Source organism: Erpetoichthys calabaricus, chromosome 17 (genome assembly GCF_900747795.2).
Source record: "Erpetoichthys calabaricus chromosome 17, fErpCal1.3, whole genome shotgun sequence".
NCBI lineage: Eukaryota > Metazoa > Chordata > Cladistia > Polypteriformes > Polypteridae > Erpetoichthys > Erpetoichthys calabaricus.
Genome location: NC_041410.2, coordinates 92,550,984 through 92,572,540, shown reverse-complemented (window position 1 = coordinate 92,572,540; position 21,557 = coordinate 92,550,984). Strand labels below are relative to the sequence as shown.

General features: G+C 42.0%; 1 protein-coding gene across 1 annotated transcript in view; it reads right to left on the bottom strand.

Annotated features, from left to right (window-relative positions):
* Positions 1 to 381: 381 nt before the first annotated feature.
* The window catches only part of aldh1a3 (aldehyde dehydrogenase 1 family, member A3), a 71,898-nt gene continuing 50,722 nt past the window's right edge, over positions 382 to 21,557 (bottom strand). The window contains exons 9-13 of the mRNA XM_028822963.2: positions 18,832 to 19,016; positions 13,625 to 13,789; positions 9,607 to 9,764; positions 5,044 to 5,118; positions 382 to 897 (exon numbers count right to left, since the gene is read on the bottom strand). Coding sequence (XP_028678796.1) covers positions 825 to 897; positions 5,044 to 5,118; positions 9,607 to 9,764; positions 13,625 to 13,789; positions 18,832 to 19,016 — 656 coding nt within the window. The 3' untranslated portion in view covers positions 382 to 824. The remainder of the gene's footprint in view (positions 898 to 5,043; positions 5,119 to 9,606; positions 9,765 to 13,624; positions 13,790 to 18,831; positions 19,017 to 21,557) is intronic.

Sequence of the window (21,557 nt, the reverse complement as noted above, 5' to 3'; positions counted from 1 at the left end):
TCACCAGTACGTTGCATACCTTATGTTATGCATCGTGAGCACTTTTGTTTTAGTTTTACTATATTAGTGTAATAAAGGTGAAGGTCCTCAAAGCAATGTGCATCTACATGATGGCTTCCCCTTCTATAAAGTAAAGTACGATAAAGCTTGATAATGGAACAAACACAGACACTTTTATGTAAGGTCAATTTGGAGTCATCAATCAATGGAACCTGCTCATCTTCAGGAAAGAAACCCACACAGACGCCTTTGGGGGATGTAGTGAACAAAAGCCACACAAATGGTCACCAAGGATTCATACCAGGCCTTGTGCTGGGATGCACGGCATAACCACGTTACGACGAGTTAAAAGTGAACACATGCATACTTGTAAATAAATCAAGTGACGCTTTGAATCTTCAGGAATCTTCCAGCTATTGTTGATCTTCTTATACATTCATTTTTTTTTTTTTTATTAACGTTACTCTAGATGACTTACAAAAATCATGATACATAGTTATTGATTTGTCCATACTTAAGAACGATACTGGGCATATTTACTGTTTTTGTTCAGTCGGACTTAAATAAAAAAGAGACATGTATGAAATGCACGTCCAAGGCCACTTGTTTCCTTTGGGTCATTATTTTCCAGTCATTTTTTTTTAGTTGCTAAAAAATCCACTAAGGTGTAGACATTTAACATAAAAAAAACTCTTCAGAGGAAATTTTTGAATAAATAAGAAATATTAGGCTTTTTACAGCTTTCACATTTTTGGAATTTTCTTTTTCTTCCCAAATGTGACTTTAAAATCCATTTGCTATCGTCAAAGCAGTTCCGGTCCTCTTCAGTGACTCTTCTGTGTCAGTTTCATTGTCACTGTCTTAACTTCACAGTACTCGGCCAGGGCATAGTCCCCTCTGAAATACAAACATTTGTTTTTAGTTGCAGAGACTTGAGGAGATTATATATACAGGTGCTGGTCATAAAATTAGAATATCATGACAAAGTTGATTTATTTCAGTAATTCCATTCAAAAAGAGAAACTTGTATATTAGATTCATTCATTACACACAGACTGATGTATTTCAAATGTTTATTTCTTTTAATGTTGATGATTATAACTGACAACTAATGAAAGTCCCAAATTCAGTATCTCGGAAAATTAGAATATTGTGAAAAGGTTCAACATTGAAGACACCTGGTGCCACACTCTAATCAGCTCATTAACTCAAAAGCCTTTAAATGGTCTCTCAGTCGTGTTCTGTAGGCTACACAATCATGGGGAAGACTGCTGACTTGACAGTTGTCCAAAAGACGACCATTGACACCTTGCACAAGGAGGACAAGACACAAAAGGTCATTGCTAAAGAGGCTGGCTGTTCACAGAGCTCTGTGTCCAAGCACATTAATAGAGAGGCGAAGGGAAGGACAAGATGGGGTAGAAAAAAGTGGACAAGCAATAGGGATAACCGCACCCTGGAGAGAGGATTGGGAAACAAAACCCATTCAAAAATGTGGGGGAGATTCACAAAGAGTGGACTGCAGCTGGAGTCAGTGCTTCAAGATCCACCACACACAGACGTATGCAAGACATGGGTTTCAGCTGTCGCATTCCTTGTGTCAAGCCACTCTTGGACAAGAAACAGCGTCAGAAGCGTCTCGCCTTTGGACTGCTGCTGAGTGGTCCAAAGTTATGTTCTCTGATGAAAGTAAATTTTGCATTTCCTTTGGAAATCAAGGTCCCAGAGTCTGGAGGAAGAGAGGAGAGGCACAGAATCCATGTTGCGTGAGGTCCACTGTAAAGTTTCCACAGTCAGTGATGGTTTGGGGTGCCATGTCATCTGCTGGTGTTGGTTCATTGTGTTTTCTGAGGTCCAAGGTCAATGCAACCGTCTACCAGGAAGTTTTAGAGCACTTCATGCTTCCTGCTGCTGACGAACTTTATGGAGATGCAGATTTCATTTTCTAACAGGTACTGGCACCTGCACACAGTGCCAAAGCTACCAGTACCTGGTTTAAGGACCATGGTATCCCTGTTCTTGATTGGCCAGCAAACTCGCCTGACCTTAACCCCATAGAAAATCTATGGGGTATTGTGAAGAGGAAGATGCAATACGCCAGACCCAACAATTCAGAAGAGCTGAAGGCCACTATCAGAGCAACATGGGCTCTCATAACACCTGAGCAGTGCCACAGACTGATCGACTCCATGCCACGCCGCATTGCTGCAGTAATCCAGGCCAAAGGAGCCCCAACTAAATATTGAGTGCTGTACATGCTCATAATTTTCATGTTCATACCTTTCAGTTGGCCAACATTTCTAAAAATCCCTTTTTTGCATTGGTCTTAATTGATATTCTAATTTTCCGAGATACTGAATTGGGGACTTTCATTAGTTGTCAGTTATAATCATCAACATTAAAAGAAATAAACATTTGAAATACATCAGTCTGTGTGTAATGAATGAATCTAATATACAAGTTTCACTTTTTGAATGGAATTACTGAAATAATCAACTTTGTCATGATATTCTAATTTTATGACCAGCACCTGTATTATAAAAGTTCAGTGACATTTATTTCTGTATACTAGATCAGGGGTCTCCAACTCCGGTCCTGGAGGGCTGCATTGGCTGCAAGTTTTCATTCGGACCCTTTTTCTTAATGAGTGACCTGTTTTTGCTGCTAATTCACTTCTTTTGAACTATTTGTAACTGACTTGCTCTTGAAGACTCGGACCCCTTAACTGTTTCTTTTTCCTTAACTAGCAGCCAAACAATAATGAGATACAAAATGAGCCAAAACAACTGGTGTCCATCATACAATATCTGAAAATAAAGAAAGATGAAGGTCTCGGGAATGTCGATCTGCTCAGCTCCCCAAAACATTTTAACAAGCGAAAAATCAACAATTTCAAAAATGTCTGCCATTGCACAAGGAGAGCAGCAACATGCCATTGAATTAAAGAACGGGTTTAATTAACAACAAGACTTGGCACGTCATTAAGCAACTGGTTTGGAGTTTGAGGCCCTGACTTAGTTGCTCCTTCTGTTGGCTCACTCGCTTCACATTTCATGTCTCTTTGGGTGACACTTAAGGAAAGAAACAAAGCAATTGAGAGGAACGACGAAGACGTTCAGGGGAACAAATTATAAAAGACAAGTTGTGAAGAAGGGGGCTCTGCACACCCCTGGAGGAACGTGATTGCTTCTCCGAGGCCCCCTCTTGAACGCTGTTGCAATGGGAACAAATCCAGTATGCCTCCTCTTTGCTTTGTTAGATGCTGCTGCTGTGTCGCGTGATATGCTTCTCACGCAGCACTTCGTAGATTTAAAAGCCTCTACAGTGCCTGTCCTTTTTGCTCATTGCTTTGTCTCTCTCCTCCCCGAGACGTCCTCTGCTCCTGTTGGGGGGTCCCGCTTCAAAGGTGTGCACGTCGGGACAGGAAAATATTTTCGCATTCTTTTAATTGAGAGATGGAACTGTCCCCTCTGTCTACATACGGAGTTCATTTTACTTCTGAAAGAGTCATAAGTTCATTTGAAGTGTTTGAATAAAGTTCCTGTCTCTACAATCTCCAAGCGTGACAAAGTCATTAATTAGCAGCAAAAACAGGTCACTAAATTAAGAAAAGGGTTAGAATGAAAACCTGCAGCCACTGTGTTCCTCCAGGACCGGAGTTGGGGTACCCCTGTACTCGATGACACAGCCCATGCAAAATTGTGGTCTAGCGCTGAAATCTAAGTAACATATTAGTCTAACCCTTTAACTTAAGGGAAGAAGCCAGTCAGTCAGTCGGTCATTATCCAATCCGCTATATCCAAACACAGGGGTCTGCTGGAGCCAATCCCAGCCAACACAGGGCGCAAGGCAGGAACAAATCCTGGGCAGGGCACCAGCCCATCGCAGGGCACCCACACACTAACACACTAAGGACAATTTAGGATCGCCAATGCACCTATCCTGCATGTCTTTTGGACTGTGGGAGGAAACCCACGCAGACACGGGGAGAACATGCAAACTCCACACAGGGAGGACCTGGGAAGCGAACCCACATCTCCTAACTGCGGGGCAGCAGCGCTACCCACTGCGCCACCGTGCTGTAAGGCGAGAAGCACCATTTTTAATTGAAATTAATTTAATGAAGTGGGGTGGCACGGTGGCGCAGTGGGTAGTGCTGCTGCCTCGCAGTTGGGAGACCTGGGGACCTGGGTTCGCTTCCCGGGTCCTTCCTGCGTGGAGTTTGCATGTTCTCCCCGTGTCTGCGTGGGTTTCCTCCGGGCGCTCCGGTTTCCTCCCAAAGTCCAAAGACATGCAGGTTAGGTGGATTGGCGATTCTAAATTGGCCCTAGTGTGTGCTTGGTGTGTGGGTGTGTTTGTGTGTGTCCTGTGGTGGGTTGGCACCCTGCCCGGGATTGGTTCCTGTCTTGTGCCCTGTGTTGGCTGGGATTGGCTCCAGCAGACCCCCGTGACCCTGTGTTCGGATTCAACAGGTTGGGAAATGGATGGATGGATGGATGAATGAAGTCTAACTGCACTCTGCAATTGCCTATGGTGCCACTCGCGACACACTCACTTCATCGCGTCACTCTCAACAAGGTGTTTGTCGCGTGGATTATTAACATGTACTGCATCTTTCATTTCAACAGGTGGTGCATACAATCAACACTATAATCTAATAAATTTTAAACAGAACAAAATGATCACAAACAAATAAAGACTAATAAGAGGGAGCACTGATCCCATTGAAGCCCATTGCTTGTAAGACTGAGGGAATTAGCTGATGGTTGGACTGCTGTGGTCCCAAACTTAGGTCATGGGAGACCAAAGTTGCCTTCTTTATAACTGTTGTCACAAATGTGCGTCAGACGATCACTTTCATCAGAGGTAAGCACTCCCACTCAGGGACATGAGGGGACACTGCTGTGCACAGTGTTGTCTCTCCAAGGCCCGGAGAAAGCACCCCATGATGGAAACCGACTTCACCCCTTCCGCTCCATTTTGTTGCCACCCTGCCGCCCCCCACTCTGATTCTAGTACTGACTGCAGAAGACAAATACTTACAGCTCCCGGCCGTTTCCAGACATCTTGTAGCCTCCAAATGGGGTCTGCACATGAAGAGCATTGTAGCAATTTACCCTGAAGGAAAAGAAAAGAATAAAAAAGTGAAGGAAATGCTTTGAATGTCATGTGGATGAAGAGGATGGCGCATCTCTTTCAGGCCGGTACCCCTTTGTTTCAGCCTGTCCCATTCGCCATTATGCATTTGGAAACTGCCATTAACATAAGAAAATAAGAAATCTGACAAACAAGAGACCATTCAGTCCATTTGACGCGTGTTTGTTTGGCTAATAGCCATCCTGACCCAATGTCTCATCCAGGTACTTCTTAAAGGTTGACAAGGTCCATCCATCCATTTTCCAACCCGCTGAATCCGAACACAGGGTCACGGGGGTCTGCTGGAGCCAATCCCAGCCAATACAGGGCACAAGGCAGGGAACCAATCCCAGGCAGGGTGCCAACCCACCGCAGGACACACACAAACACACCCACACACCAAGCACACACTAGGGCCAATTTAGAATCGCCAATCCACCTAACCTGCAAGTCTTTGGACTGTGGGAGGAAACCGGAGCGCCTGGAGGAAACCCACGCAGACACGGGGAGAACATGCAAACTCCACGCAGGGTGGACCCGGGAAGCGAACCCGGGTCTCCTAACTGCGAGGCAGCAGCGCTACCACTGCGCCACCGTGCTGCCCTAGGTTGACAAGGTTTCTGCTTTAACTCCATGTCTCAGTGTTTTATCCCTAATTCTCTCAGTTTCAGATAAACTCTTTGCGTTTACTGTATGGATAACATGCAAGAAAGAATCGCTCTGTATTGTAAAAACAAGACAACACACTTGAACTTAAAATCACCGTTCAAAAGTTGGCTCCTTTGCAATTACTGGCTGGCATTTTTACTTTCCCTACACGTTGTCACAAGGGCTTGAGTAAAGGCAGTTCCGAGTCAGACCGGGATGTAGCAGAGTGCACGGATTCTTTTTCTCCTTGGCCTGCAGACCACCCACAGGAGATTCATCCTGACCCAGTTGACGTCACGTCTGGGTCCGAGCCTATGGAGGAAGACCTTGTCAGCTCTGGCCCTGTTGACGTCACTTCCAGGTCCGAGCCTATGGAGGAAGACCCTTATGAGTCCGACCCCTCTGACTTCACTTCCTGTGTTCCCCCTTTCCTTTTTTCCCCTCAGTTCTCTTTTTGGACTCTTTTTTTTGTTGTGCACATCAGTGCTGTATAAACATTTTTACGACTTTGCAGCCAGGACACCACATATACGGGTGGCTGCCCCAAAACCTTGCTATGGCTCTGTGTGGAGTTTCTAACACCGTACACACTTGGTATCTCTGTATCCATTAAGTCAGTGTTTCTCAGCCACTGTGTCACCACTTGCTATAGATTATGAAGGTAGTGGGCTGCGTTGGCTTGTGAGTGAGTCACTGTGGTTCACGACTTGCTTGCCACTACGATGATCACGCTTGTTCACCCTACACCATGAGGTTTGCAGATTTCAACACAAGCAGACCCACTATGTGGGATGAATTGGGTCACAATACCAAAAAGTGTCGAGAAACAATGCTAAGCACAGTCTGTTTGTTCCGTTAACACGCTTTCGGTTTTCAAGCCACAGCCTTTAGTGCTAGGGTGTTGTACCGTGTTAGCCATTATGAATGAAGTGAGAAGTCAAGCAAAATGACACCTTTTATTGGCTAAATAAAAATATTACAATATGCAAGCTTTTGAGTCAACTCAGGCCCCTTCTTCAGGGAATCTGGCACTTAAGTACTTAATATAATTTCAGCCTTGACCCTCTTCGGGAGTGAAGGGGGAGTGGAGACGGTTGAGGGGTCAGAGTGAGTGACAAGAAATCCACCGACTAGTAGCACCACACGGGTTAGGACAGTCATGTAACGGTGAGCACACTTGCCTTTCAAGCACTCAGAGTTTGATTCCTACCTGTTTCTGTTCATCTTTACTTTAATTAAAAATTCCCCTCACTCTTTGTGTCATACAGTGGATTCAGAAAGTGTTCAGACCTTTCTGAAAAAAAGTGTTGTCACTTTGTCCTTACAGGTTACTCACTGTAGACGGATGGGCAAAAATGGCAAATGTATCCAATTCAAATGAAATCTGCAACAGAAATGTGTAGAAAGTGAAGGGGTCTCAAAACTTTCTCAATCCACTGTAGCTGCTCATCCGTCCCTCACTTTATTATCTCATTATTGTTTGGCTGCCAGTTGTGGAAAAAAAAAAACAATTGAGAGTACAGTCTGAATCTTAAAAGACCAGTCCGTGACAATTAAGGCAAAAAGAAGGATGCTTCATTAGCAGAAGTAGTTAATTATTAGTTAAGACAGTAAAACCTGCAGCTACTGTCGCCCACCAAGAGTTTGAGTTTTGACACGGCCGGCTCACAAGTTCTCAAAGGACATTAAAAGAAAGACTTGTGTGACTTTAGAGCTCAATCCAAATTTCAGGCTTTGAGTTTTTAAAGTTATGACTCGGAGCAGCTAAATTAGAAATACTACTATTTGATTTATACAGTACATGCAGCTTTTTTACAGAAGTCTTTTTTTTAATTACAACAATATGCTAGTCTTAAACAAGAATGAAAATATCACAAAAAAACTTCTGTGGTACAGTATTGCATTTTGCATACATTTTGGCAAACTCAAACCATATACTGTATTTATATTGTAAATATGGAGAAAGTCATGTCACATCAGATTTTTAATAAAGTAGTATGAAATACCCAATTGCAAAGAAAATAAAATGGCTGCAATTTATTACTATTTTCCACTTGTTTCAAAGAACAGTAGTCATGACATTAGCAGAAATTTGGAAATTGCATGGCATGCAATGATATTACCAAGTGAGGTTCTGCCATCTTGTGGTTAAGCTGTGTAAGTATAGTTAGTACTGTATTTGGTTTGGAGACTTCAATTTATTTTTTGAGATCATGTTGTCCATAGACGTTCTAGTATATAGATAGATAGATAGATGGTATAGTAGGCAAGATTAAAAGTTTAGATAGATAGATAGATTTTTAAAAAATGTAAAAATATATAAGAACATATTTTTATTTGTCCCCCAAAATGAAATTCTTCCTCTTTAATTCTACGGGAAGTAAATGTATGGCAATGGTATGTGGACATGTAAAACATCAGCTGATGTCTTATGGGTAGCTGGAACATGCACAGTGCAGCATTCTGGTGTTAGTCCAGTTGAACAGATAGATAGATGGTATAATAGGCAAGATTAAAAATTTAGAAAGATGAATTTGAAAGGCACTATATAATAGATAGATAAATAGATGGTATAGTAGGCAAGATTAAAAATTTAGATAGATGGTATAGTAGGCAAGATTAAAAATTTAGAAAGATGAATTTGAAAGGCACTATATAACAGATAGATAAATAGATGGTATAGTAGGCAAGATTAAAAATTTAGAAAGATGGATTTGAAAGGCACTATATAATAGATAAATAGATGGTATAGTAGGCAAGATTAAAAATTTAGATAGATGGTATAGTAGGCAAGATTAAAAATTTAGAAAGATGGATTTGAAAGGCACTATATAATAGATAAATAGATGGTATAGTAGGCAAGATTAAAAATTTAGAAAGATGGGTTTGTAAGGCACTATATAATAGATAAATAGATGGTATAGTAGGCAAGATTAAAAATTTAGAAAGATGGGTTTGTAAGGCACTATATAATAGATAAATAGATGGTATAGTAGGCAAGATTAAAAATGTAGAAAGATGAATTTGAAAGGCACTATATAATAGATAAATAGATGGTATAGTAGGCAAGATTAAAAATTTAGATAGATGGTATAGTAGGCAAGATTAAAAATTTAGAAAGATGGATTTGAAAGGCACTATATAATAGATAAATAGATGGTATAGTAGGCAAAATTAAAAATTTAGATAGATGGTATAGTAGGCAAGATTAAAAATTTAGAAAGATGGGTTTGAAAGGCACTATATAATAGATAGATAGATGGTATAGTAGGCAAGATTGAAAGTTAAGAAAGATGAATTTGAAAGGCACTATATAATAGATGAATAGATGGTATAGTAGGCAAGATTAAAATTTTTAGGTAGATAGTATAGTACTTCCTCCCAACTGACTTACTCTTCTATTTGAAAGGTTTTCAAGATGCCCAGGTAGCCAACAGATCTCTTTAGTATGCCAATGTCTTTTGTTGTGTTACTCTGGGATGGTGCAGTGGTCAATGTCAGCGCTGTTGTCTTAAAGCTCCAGAGTCATGAGCTTGAATTTATATCCTGGGCTGGACACTTCTTGTGTAGATTTTGTAACTTCAACTAATTTCTGAGTGTGCTTTCTACTGCCACTCTCTAAGATTTGAATGTTAGGCTAACTGTGTCTAAATTGGACAGATATAAAGTGTGTGAGTTGGCCCTGTGAAGGACTGGACTATTGCCTGGATAGGCTGTGGCACACTGTGACCCAAGGTCCAAAAATGGAGTGATGAATTTTACTCTATAAATAAATACCCATTAGTACAATAGAATGTAGTGACAGGAGGTAAGACATCTTACCACACAGTTCCAGACTGCAGGGCCGAGGCGGTACTCAGGGCTTTGTCCATGCTTTTTGTAAACACTGCCGCTACTAAACCATATTCAGTGTTGTTGGCTCTTGTGATGACTTCTTCTTGGGTTCTAAACTTCAGGATACACTGCACAGGACCAAAAATCTGCAAAGAGGAAGCAAGCTTTCATTGACCAGAACTAACCATACAATCATCAAGTTCTGAACATTTTGCTTTTCAGTGCGTGTGCTTCAGTAATTTTGTTGGAAACTGCCATTAGCCTTGCAGATACATCACACACTGTGCAGGTGCTATATGACTGGGCAGTTTTGGCCTGCTGACCCCATAAAGGTTCATGAAAGGTATGGAAAACGTAAAGCGTTAATAAGCTGTAAACAGAATAAGTGGGCAAGAACAGCTTGGTCTAGTCAACACCTATAAAAAAAACAGTATGGGGTTAATCAGTGTATTGACACACAGAGGAACTGGTAGGCAGAGGTGAGCAGAGTGGTCTGGGAGACTAATTATAAGTCAAAAATAAAATGAGGGTCACAACCAGAAGAACACAATGATTGTGTGTCAAAGACGAAAACAAAAGAACTTCAAAAGTCAAAATGCCTAGTAAAAAAGAGCACTGACAAAAGTTTTTTTTATAAAGAACTAGACACAGTGATAGGAGACAAGTAATAGAATAATTGAAAAATATTAATCTCTCTTCCCTTCGTGTACCTTCAGCGCCTTTCCTCTGTATTTGTGAACTTCTGTTCACCGGAGCTCCCTCACTCATGAATGTTCCCGTAAGGCCTAAAGCCTCGGTCATTATTTTCGAGATGCCTTTCTTACCTCCTATCCGGTTTTATATTTATCATCTTTGAAGGCAACTCTCAGCGTGCCTCCTACTCCTTCACTCCTGCCTCTCACACTGGCACTTCCTCTTCTGTTGCATCACCAAAGCCAAATTGACCAATCAGATTGCCCAAAGGGAGTGGAAACACAGACCTTAGAGTTTTATCATACAGCAGATGATATCTACAAGCCTGGACAATGATGGATTACGCGATGCCAGCATAACCCTAACCCACTAATGACAACATGTGGCAGGACTTCTGGGGCCATGTCTCTTAAGAATAAATTCCCAAAATGGACAAGTAAGCAAGTCTTAAAATTGTAATGAAAGGGAAGTCAACTTCCTTATAATTCAAAACTCCAATAAAAGTTAAACCGCTATCAGGAAAGACAAAGAAAATTAATAAAGACTAGTGACTCATAAGAACATAAGAAATGTGACAAACGAGAGGAGACCATTCAGTCTATTCGTTGCTTGTTGCGTTATTTCATCCAGATACTTCCTAAAGGTTGTCAAGGTTTCTGCTACAACTCCATGACTTGGTAGTTTGTTCCAGATTCCCACAACTCTTCACGTAAAGAAGAGCTTCCAGGCTTTAGTCCTGAATATACTGTACATCTCTTTAATTTCCATTGATGTCTTCAAAATTTCCGAAAGGCATTAGATAATTTAATATTTTTGCTGCTGGAATATGTGAATTTCCCCCTGGGATTAATAAAGTATCTATCTATCTATCTAGATCCTGCACAATTAGGATCTGTGATCACTTACTCACCTACCAGTGACCGGAGCAGTCTGATTTTATGCCTAAGATGTCTACCATTGCCTGCATTTTGGCACAGAGGGCGCTCGTGGATCGCAAATGCAAATATCGGCAGAGTTTCTTTGCAGCCTTTGTTGATTTTCATAAAGTGTTCGACTCTTTTGATCAAACTGCCCTGTGGGCCATCCTGAGACTTGCAGGATGCCATCAAAGTTGCTGGATATAATGGCCAGCCTGTGCACTGGTACTGTGAGTGCTGTGTAGAGTGGAGGCAGACCCTCTGTGGTTTTCCCCAGTTGATTCTGGGGTACGTCAGGAGTGTATGTTCTGCTCCTACTCTGTTCGGTGATCACATGGACTGGGTGGGGTCGTGGGGTCCATCTGTTGCTGAGGAAAGATTCACTGATCTTGACTTTGCCGATGATGCTGTGAGTCAGTGGAGGCTCTGATGGGGGCTGTCGAGAGACAGAGTGAGGGGTCTGAGTGTCTGGGCTTGTGAGTGTCCTGATAAAAACCAACATCCAGGCCTTCAATGACCTCTTGGGCACAGACATCAGCAGTGTGTCTGTCTGCGGAGAGAGTGTCGACCTCGTCATTGAGAGGTTTACGTACCTTGGCAGTGACATTCACATCTCTGGTGACTCTTCCTATGAAGTCAGCAGACATATTGTGAGAGCATGGGGGGGGTCATGAGATCGCTGGAAATGGGTGTGTGGCGCTCGTGATATCTCTGTAAAAGGACGAAGGTCCAAGTCTTTAGAATCCTGGTGCTTCCTGTCTTGCTATATGGTTTGTGAGACATGGACGCTATCCAGTGACCTGAAACGAAGACTGGACTCCTTTGGTACTGTATCTCTCTTGGGTACCGTTGGTTCGACTTTGTGTCGAAGGGGTCGCCCACATAACACCTGGCTGTGGCAGATAGATGGTCATTTCTGGAGGGTGGGACTCGAATGTGTGTCTGCCTGGGGGGTTGCCAATCAGGATCCCGAGCTGTTTTGTCATGTTGTGGGTGTGGCAACGCGCTGTACCAGTGCATGCTCCCCGACTTGACCTGACCTACCCATCCAATACCAGGTGGCACTCAGTTTTGCCATCCTTAACAAAAGAAATTGTGCTTCAACAATTTCATCAGGGTATTGGAAACATTCCTTATTGATTTTCGTCCATGCTGACATGTTTCCTACTGATTTTTTTCAGCCACATGCACAACACATGCTGTAACCTTCCTTTACTGTGTAGCTGTCATTACATAGAAAATGTCTGCTATAATATCGTTTTCTTCTTATTTCAGTCTATTAAGGAACATATAAACACAGGGAACTCCAGTCTCTGTATTACATCTTACCTGAAGAAGGGGCCTGAGTTGCCTCGAAAGCTTGCCTATTGTAATCTTTTTAGTTAGCCAATAAAAGGTGTCATTTTGCTTGGCTTTTCTCTACATTCAGTCTATTAGGAAAGACAAATGTCTATTTGAAAATAATTGGAACTCTCTCTCTCTTATATATTATATATATATATATATTCATTGCATTCGTAGTCTGTGTCACAATCCGATTGTATGGGTGGTTACCTACCAGGTAACGCTTGTGGTTGGTCAGCAAGTCGGCTAACATCTGCCATGGTGCCCTCTTCAGTTGCGAGAAGCAGATCATAGAATGGTTGAAATAGTTTACTGTCAAATAATGCAAAGAGTACGCGACACGGGTTTCGCCCTAATTCTGGGCTCATCAGGCGTACACACTCATTGCACTCCCTTACGGGAATCGAACCTTGGACGTCAGCGCTAGAGGTGAAGCCCCTAACGCTGCGCCACGGCGTGTGGTTTGTTTATTTGACAGTATGAATCAGATTGTGACACAGACTACGAATGCAATGAATGTAATTACCCCGATCTACATACTCATACTGTCAAATAAACGAACCACATGCTGTGGCGCAACGTTAGGGGCATCGCCTCTGGCGCGGACGTCCGAGGTTCGATTCCCGAGAGGAAGTGCAGTAGAGTGTGTACGCCTGATGAGCCCAGAATTAGGGCACAACCCGTGTCGCGTACTCTTTGCATTATTTGACAGTAAACTATTTCAACCATATATACAGTATATATATATACAGTATATATATATATATATATTATATATATATATATACACACACACACACATACAGCAAATGCAGCATGTCTGTTCACTAGGAAACAAGTGGGAATGTTCAATTTTATATCATTGTCTCTTTAATAAAATCACTGTGTTCTGAATATAGTGACAGTAGATGGCGCTAAAGCACTTCCGCGGCAGTCCAGTTAGGCTGAGCAATCAGCTGTTTAGCTGGCACCTTCTGATCTCCCAGAGAACAGGTTTACCTTCCTTTACAACTGGAAATGTTATACATCACACAATTTGTTTTTAAACATACCTCCTCCTTTGCAATTCTCATATGGTCTCCCACGCCAGAAAATATGGTAGGCTGGATAAAAAGCCCTCTGTCTTGTATGGCCGATCCTCCATATTCTAGTATGGCTCCTTCCCGTTTTCCACTATCTATCAACTCCATGATTTTGTCAAACTGGTCCTGGTTAATCTGGAAAAAAATGCAGAGAGAATTGGCAAGATAAATCATGGGTCAAGACAGGGAAACAGCTGGAGAATTACATAAATATAGACAAAATAAATATATATACAATGTGTGCAAGTTATATGTGTGCTTTACATACTATTTGAGTAGTGAGAAAAGCGCTATATAAATGCAAAGAATTATTATTATTATTATTACTATAGGCGGCACGGTGGCGCAGTGGGTAGTGCTGCGGCCTCGCAGTTGGGAGACCTGGGGACCCGGGTTCACTTCCCGGGTCCTCCCTGCGTGGAGTTTGCATGTTCTCCCCGTGTCTGTGTGGGTTTCCTCCGGGCGCTCCGGTTTCCTCCCACAGTCCAAAGACATGCAGGTTAGGTGGATTGGCGATTCTAAATTGGCCCTAGTGTGTGCTTGGTGTGTGGGTGTGTTTGTGTGTGTGTCCTGCGGTGGGTTGGCACCCTGCCCAGGATTGGTTCCTGCCTTGTGCCCTGTGTTGGCTGGGATTGGCTCCAGCAGACCCCCGTGACCCTGTGTTCGGATTCAGCGGTTTGGAAAATGGATGGATGGATGGATTATTACTATATATATCCACCTTAATAAAAGGATAAGTGTCTGTGTGTCCATCTGTTTGCTATGTCTCTGTTATATGCCATTTAGTATTTTGGGATTTGGAAAAGCAATGGTAATGTTTGTGATGTGCCATCTGTTGGAATGAAGAATGCAATGCATTTTATTACTACAAAGGTTTGTGATGTGCACCATCTGTTGGAATAAACAATGCAATATATTTTATTACTACAAAAGTTTGTGATATGAGATATCTGTCGGAATGAAGAATGCAATGCATTTTATTGTTTATGGCAAATATTTTTGATGTGCCATTTGTTGGAATGAATAATGAAATTCTATTACTACAAATTTTTGTAATGCGCCAAATGATTGACTGAGGAATGCAATGTGTTTTGTTACAACAAATGTTTGCGATTGTGCCATCTGTTAGACTGAAGACTAATGTAGTTTATTACTACAAATGTTTGTGATGCACCATCTGTTGAAACGAATACAGTGCATTTTATTACTACAAATGTTAGTGATGTGCCAGCTGTTGGAAAGAACTGTGAAATATATTTTATTACTGCTAATGTTTGTGATAGCCCTGTCTGTTGTGAGTGTAGAAGAAGAATGTTCTCCTCAGCACCATGTATTTTGTGTGTTTAGTAAATTAGAATCTTTATAATAACTATTTTGTAACTTGCCAGTGAGAGACGCTTTGGCTTATGAACTAACAAAAATATGTTATTCCAGGGTTCAGGAGAAATAGTGTCCAGATGAATAAAATCTAAGCTGTTTCTTGTTTTCCCTTTCTCAGAGTGAATGTTTCAGGGACAAGGTCACAAGGCTGCAGAAAGTACATGTGGTTTATGCAAAGGCGTCTCTCCTGTGCTTAGCTTCCAAAACACAGATAATGCTTAGCTCAACAGACATATTGTTTAACTTTACTGTTTTGATAAGGATGTTCTTTCTGTCTTATTAATCATGAGATGCTGAAGTATAAAAAACCCCTCCTGGCTTTTGATCAGGGTTCAATTGAGCTTTGCGGCAATAAGTTATACTCTTTTGAATCTCTACTTACTGTGACTCCAAATTAATAAACAGGAGAATTTAGAAACTATTATCTGTCTGCTTTTCAGTGTGCCTTTTTCGTCCACATGAGGAACAATGCAATGCAATTTATTACTACATGCATTAAAATAGATTGCAGTAGATGGTTCACTGCAAATGTTAATGCTGAATATGCTGAAATCTACAGTACATTGATCCATACTCTACAAACACCTACTCACTATATGTTTTAGTTCCTCATATTAAGAGACAAAGATTACAAGGAATGACTTGAAGTTCCTGGTCCAGGCAGTTTATGATGTTCTCCCAAGCCCAACCAATCTTCACTCACTTGGCCTGGTGGAGAAACCAGACTGCCCTACTCTCCCCAAAGAAGGGATCGCTGCAGCACATTCTCACTGGGTGCCCAACAGATTGAGCAGTTTGGCCTCCCGGTGAGACTTAAGGGACGTTAGAGTCTTGTTTAAGTGAATAAGAACATGAAAAACTAAAGTTGAAATTGTAGTGATTGACACAATGGAGCACACAGCTACCCCAGACCCTGACTTGATTTCCACTTTAATGTGTGGAGTTTGAATGTTCTCCCTGGGAGGATCGGTGACTAGCATTTCATTGTTAGGGAACATGACATGCAATGGATTGGCAGGCTTTTCTTCCTTCCTGGCAGTCAGTTCTGTAACTGGACTATTTGGAATGAGCAGATTCAGGCAGAGGGATGGATGGATTGGTACCGAAAATGGATGAGTGGATGGGGATTTAAAACATACTGGATTCAAACTTTATAATTTATATATAAAGTTTTATTGGTATGATAGGCTTTGTGGCAGAGAAGGTTTAGAAAATGAAAGGATGGATGGATTACCAGAAAGGTCACTGTGAAGAGCAGAATAAACAGTAATCTCACGATTAAAGACACAAAAGACGGAGAAGCAAAGGTCTACAAGGGTGGAGGGTTGGGAAGATCGCCCATTGTCTCTTTAATTACCAGCCACGACTGTTAAAATGCTGCTTTTTCTTTGATAATTACCCCTTTTCCGTTTTTTAAACATCACCTATGTATTGTTTCTCGCGCCTCCACTGTTTGCACATATGTAGGGCTTAACCTTTATTTTCCCTTTTTTCTATTTGCAGAAGATGGGGGCTTTGTGCAACTGTTCATTTACTTAAAGCAAAAAAAAAAAAAAGAAAAAGAAATGGAGTTGCAACGTTACACCTCATCCAGAACAAAAGACATAAAGGATCAAAGCCAAATGGGCAGCGAACGATAAAAAGAACTAACTTGTATAATGTAAAGCCCAAAAGGACCATTCAGAGGCACGCCCTGGTAAAGAATTTGTAAGTAGACGTGCGATACTAAACCACAAACAACAGCAGGAATAATAAAAAAAATAAAGAAATGTTTGTACAGGAACCTATCAGCCTGAAAAACACAGCGACGTCTGTTATTCTAATTCTATCAGTAAGTCATGCAATTTAACTTTATTTTTTATAGCGCCTTTCTACAGCAAAAAAACATCCTAGGCTACTTTACAAATACAGATCCATGTTGAAGTTGTTTCCTTTTATTTCTTCCAGGCAACTTAAAGGCTAAGTTCACGTTTGTTCAGTAACTCTCATGGTAAGCTGCTGGGCTAGATGCATTTTTTTTTAAGTTTATAAATTATGTTTTAATGGGAGCAATCATGAGTGTGTGAAAATAAAATGTTCAACTTTAAAAAATATGTTTGATACGTTTAAAGTCAAATAGTAAGTCGGCTGGCAGCTTTTCGAAGCAGAGTCCAAATCCTAGGGCAATGCCATATTGGCCGTCCTTCATTTTATGAATTTGTTTGCGGTGGACTTGATCAGATGTTTGGTTTTATCGACAGAAATAAAATCATAAGTTGATTTGCTTATTCGCCAATCATGCAAAAATGGCTGGTCCGATTTTAACAAAATTTTACAGCTGGGTCTCTTTAAAAATTCGCCTCTATGGCGTAACGGGAAGAATGGGACAACCCAAAAAACACAATGTCAGTACAGGGACTACAATTCCCATCAGGCAGCAGGTATGGGGCTGAAGGGAGGTTGCCGTTCTTATTACGTATCAATCTGAATTTATAGTAAATGCAGAAAGTCTTTAGACCCTTTCACTTTTTGCACATTTTATTGTGCTGTAGATGGGTCAGAATACTTTTATGAGAAAAGATTTCAGTTTTTGATTTTTCATAAATTTGCAAACCTTTCCGAGAACATGTTTTCGCTTTGTCATTATAGGTTATTGTCTGAAGATTGATGGGCAAAAATTTGGTTGTGAGCATCAGTAGGTTTTGTGCCCCAGGAACCAAATTACCTAAACTATTCTAGAACATTTCAGTAATTCTTTACCGCTCTGATGCTGATATTTCTGATCATAAAATAGGCCATTACGATAGCAATTGACAAGATGCAGAATTACGATATCTGAGGGTTCCTCTAGAGCGCCTCTTTCTCTTGCATGATTTGGCTCAAAAACTAATCAGCGCATCGTCACCTCGTAACAGGCTAAAGTTTCGATTTTGGTCATTTTCCATCCAGCAGTTTTAGCTCTAGACCGTTCTCAAGAAACAGTGACACATGGACACACACCCATCATCGAGATAGCGATGGTTTCGTTATTAGGAAACCCTAAAACATCGAGAAAAACTGGAGATCGCAATGTTTGATGAATCTAAAGCTTTTGCTCCTCCCCCATAGATAATTATTTATGGTGGGGGAGGGCACAAAGCAAAAATGGCCAATTTATCCATGTCAAATTAAATCTAAAACAATACAAAGAGTGCAGAAAGTGAAGTGGACTGAGTACACAGCCCTGGGGGGCTCCCAGTGATGGTACTGTATTTCAGATGGTGTTTCCGACACAGACTGTCTTGGTCTCTGTGTCAGGAACTCCAGAATCCAGTTGCTTAGGGAAGTATTATTCCCTAGCAGACTCGACTATGATCATTTTAGGCTTTGGTGCCATTCAAGTGTCACGATTTCTAGCAATTAAAACTCAACACCTTCCTAACATTATCGAATGCTGTCACCTGTAATAATACTGAGATCTGCAGTGAGGTCTCCGAATTCCAATACCGTAGATGCTTTCCATGGTCTATGTTTTCAGTTATTAAACCTGGCATCCACTTTATTAATGTGGGATTAAACATCTCTTTGTGAAACCCACGGGGGTTTATAACACTGTGGGTCATTTAATTAGAAAGGTGGCCCTGGCTATGAATACAGTACCATCTGCTCGCTCCTCGCCTCTGCTGGTGTCATCCTCGATCACCGCCTGGGCAGCTCACTTCACTCATTTTTGCCCATTCCCACCCTTATTACCTTGAAGGATGCTAGAAGACAGACCCAAAGGTAGCACTTCGTTATCTTTAACAAAGAGCTAAAAAAAGAGGTGCACTTGGAATTACCTGCGGTCCTTGTGCCGTCTTTACGTCAAAGGGGTCTCCGATGACCTGCCGTTTCGCCCGCTCCACGCTGCGTTTGATGAACTCATCGTATATGCACTCCTCTACGAAGATGCGGGCGGCTGCGGTACAGCATTGGCCCTGGTTGAAGAAGGCTCCCTGCTGGGTGGCATCCACTGCCCAGTCCACTGCAGATAGAAAGCACAATGAGACAACTGTGGATGTGGTACACAAGTAACATATGGATTAGGTTCATAATTCAGAATTACGATTCACTCAGTTTTACATAGCACCTTTTTGATTTGCCGCGCATCTGATCATAGACTATGCCCTGGATGTGTCATGGCAGCATGCAGTGGTCCTGGAGTTGACTTTGCATGTTCTCCACATTCTCTTGTGTAGTTCGTCATGTCCAAAAACACCAAGGTGTGAAACCATTAGAGATAAACTGCCATCTCATTCCAGGACCAGTAATTTACAGCCTTGAGACTGTTCTGTCAAGTGTTGTCACCGTGTTAGCTGGTTAGATATTTTTTAACGTTTTTAATATTTGATTTTGTATTTGTTTTGCTGCTGCTCTTCCATGGTTCCATGGACCCAAGATGAACTTTACAAGGTTGTGGCTTTGTGGTGCATGCCACTACAACCCGAGTGTGACCACAGTGGCTAAGGCTGTCAGCTCTTTCGAGCTTCTGTGGATCCAACTTCAGATGAAGCTTTCTTCTAAAAAGAAATTTCTTTGCCTCTTCCTTTGCCCTTGACTTTTTAGAAATTTAGGCACATTCATTTTTTTTTTTTGCCACAAGACAAAATGGAGGATAACCGGGAGTACTAACTAAAACGAAAGTCTTTTACCAGAAAATCAAATACTACCTAGCATCGAAGTCTAACGTGATTTCAAAAAGCTGGAAAAAAAAAAATCAATGGTCAGAAGACCTTTAAATCACACCGACGCACTTTCAGGTATCCACAAACTCGCCTTAGGAAGTCTCCCCAATGGCTGATCTTTAAACCCCGTGGCCCATACATTGCCATGGACTCGCACCACAAAGCAGCTCAGTCTGAAGACTTGCACTGTGGGGGAACTGCTGGTGGTCAGCCGGTCAGCTTTGCGAGATCTTTGTAGCTCCAGCTAAAGGAGTAACTCCATTACTCAGCCGCACAGAGACAGTTTCTAAACACTGAGCAGCGCGCTTCCTAGCGACACCAGCTGATGTCTCTCCGAGGTCAACGTTTCCACGCAGCGTCGTCACTACAACCCTGGAACTCACTCTGACTCGCTTGCAACAGCATGGCCACCATCAAACAAAGCTGTAGCAAGGCAGTTCCCAGGTTAGGACCAAAATGACGTTGCAGAGGAGCAAAAATAAATATGAATTATTTGTAAACATCCATAAAAAAATAAACCCTCATCAAAATTGACTTTAACAATTCTAAAAATGTAAAAAGAACAGTAAATGTTGTGGCGGAACCCGGCCGGGACACCCCTGCTGCATATGTTCCGGGGGAGCAACCATGAGCAACCGGGATGCTTGGTGGCAGCCTCCCTGGCCAATGGTGGTGCCTCAACCTCCCGCATGGCTCCATGGGAGATGGAGTCCTCCACAGCCCGGTTGGGAGCTGGGGTGGCTGCCAGGGGGTGCTGCATGGATTCCATAGCCCAGCTGGACAAATCTTCAGCCCCACCCGGAAGTGCAATTGGAACCAGGTGGTCAAGCACCTGGAACACTTCCTGGTGGGGCTATAAAAGGGGCCAGCCACCACCACTCAGTGGCCAGAGGCAGGAGGAGAGGATGAAGCTTCAAGGGAGGAGTGGTGGCACCAGAAGGGCGTGTTTTGTGTTACTGGTGATTTATTTAGTGCTTTATTTGGAACTGTGTTGTGGCTGGAGGGATTACGGGGAAGACGTGCCCTCCAGCTGAAGAAAAATAAACTTTTATGTTGTTTTTATACGTGCCTCCGTGTGAGTCTGTGCCGGGCCGGGCGCTATATAGTGCTATTGTTACAATGTCAATAAAATAATGCTGCCATAGCAACATAAAATCCCCAATCATGATAGGTGTTTTCTCTTTAAGAGCTAGTTCAGGTTAGGCAGGCACTCACATTTGTTAAGGTAAATGAAGGGGAGTGAAATAAACTTGTGTGTGTACCTGGAGTCTGACGGCACTGAACACAAGGCAAGTGCCCGCTGTGAATGGGACATGAGACCATCACAGGGTACAGTAAGGCCATCCGCCAAGTTAGTCTTTGGGGTGCGGGAGGGAATGGGAGTAGCTGTGAAGATCATGCAAATTCAACGCCGACAGTAATCAAACTCCATCCCTTCTGAAAGAAGTTGGCCATTACCTTAGCAATTTACATTTTTGAAATTTTTTTTTTATCCCTTTAGGAGATAATTAATATTACACAGGCAACTCATGTCTGCCCACAGAGACACGAGAGAGTGAAGCAAATGTTTTGCCCGTTCTGAGCAGACAGAAGGATGACTTAACATGTGAATTACACTTTCCTGATTTGGTGGAAAAACAGAGTATTCATTTCTTTAGAAAACCAGGAGATGCGAGCAAACTTCCGATTCCTGGCGGTTCATTTCAAATGTGCTCGGGAGTTTGGCAAGCGAATCTTTGTATTTTTTTCGGTGCTTGAGGATTCTTTGGATTTTTGGCCTTCTTGCTCTGAAGATCTGCATTAGGACTTTGTTTGCTTTTAGATTTGGCTTTACAGGCTTT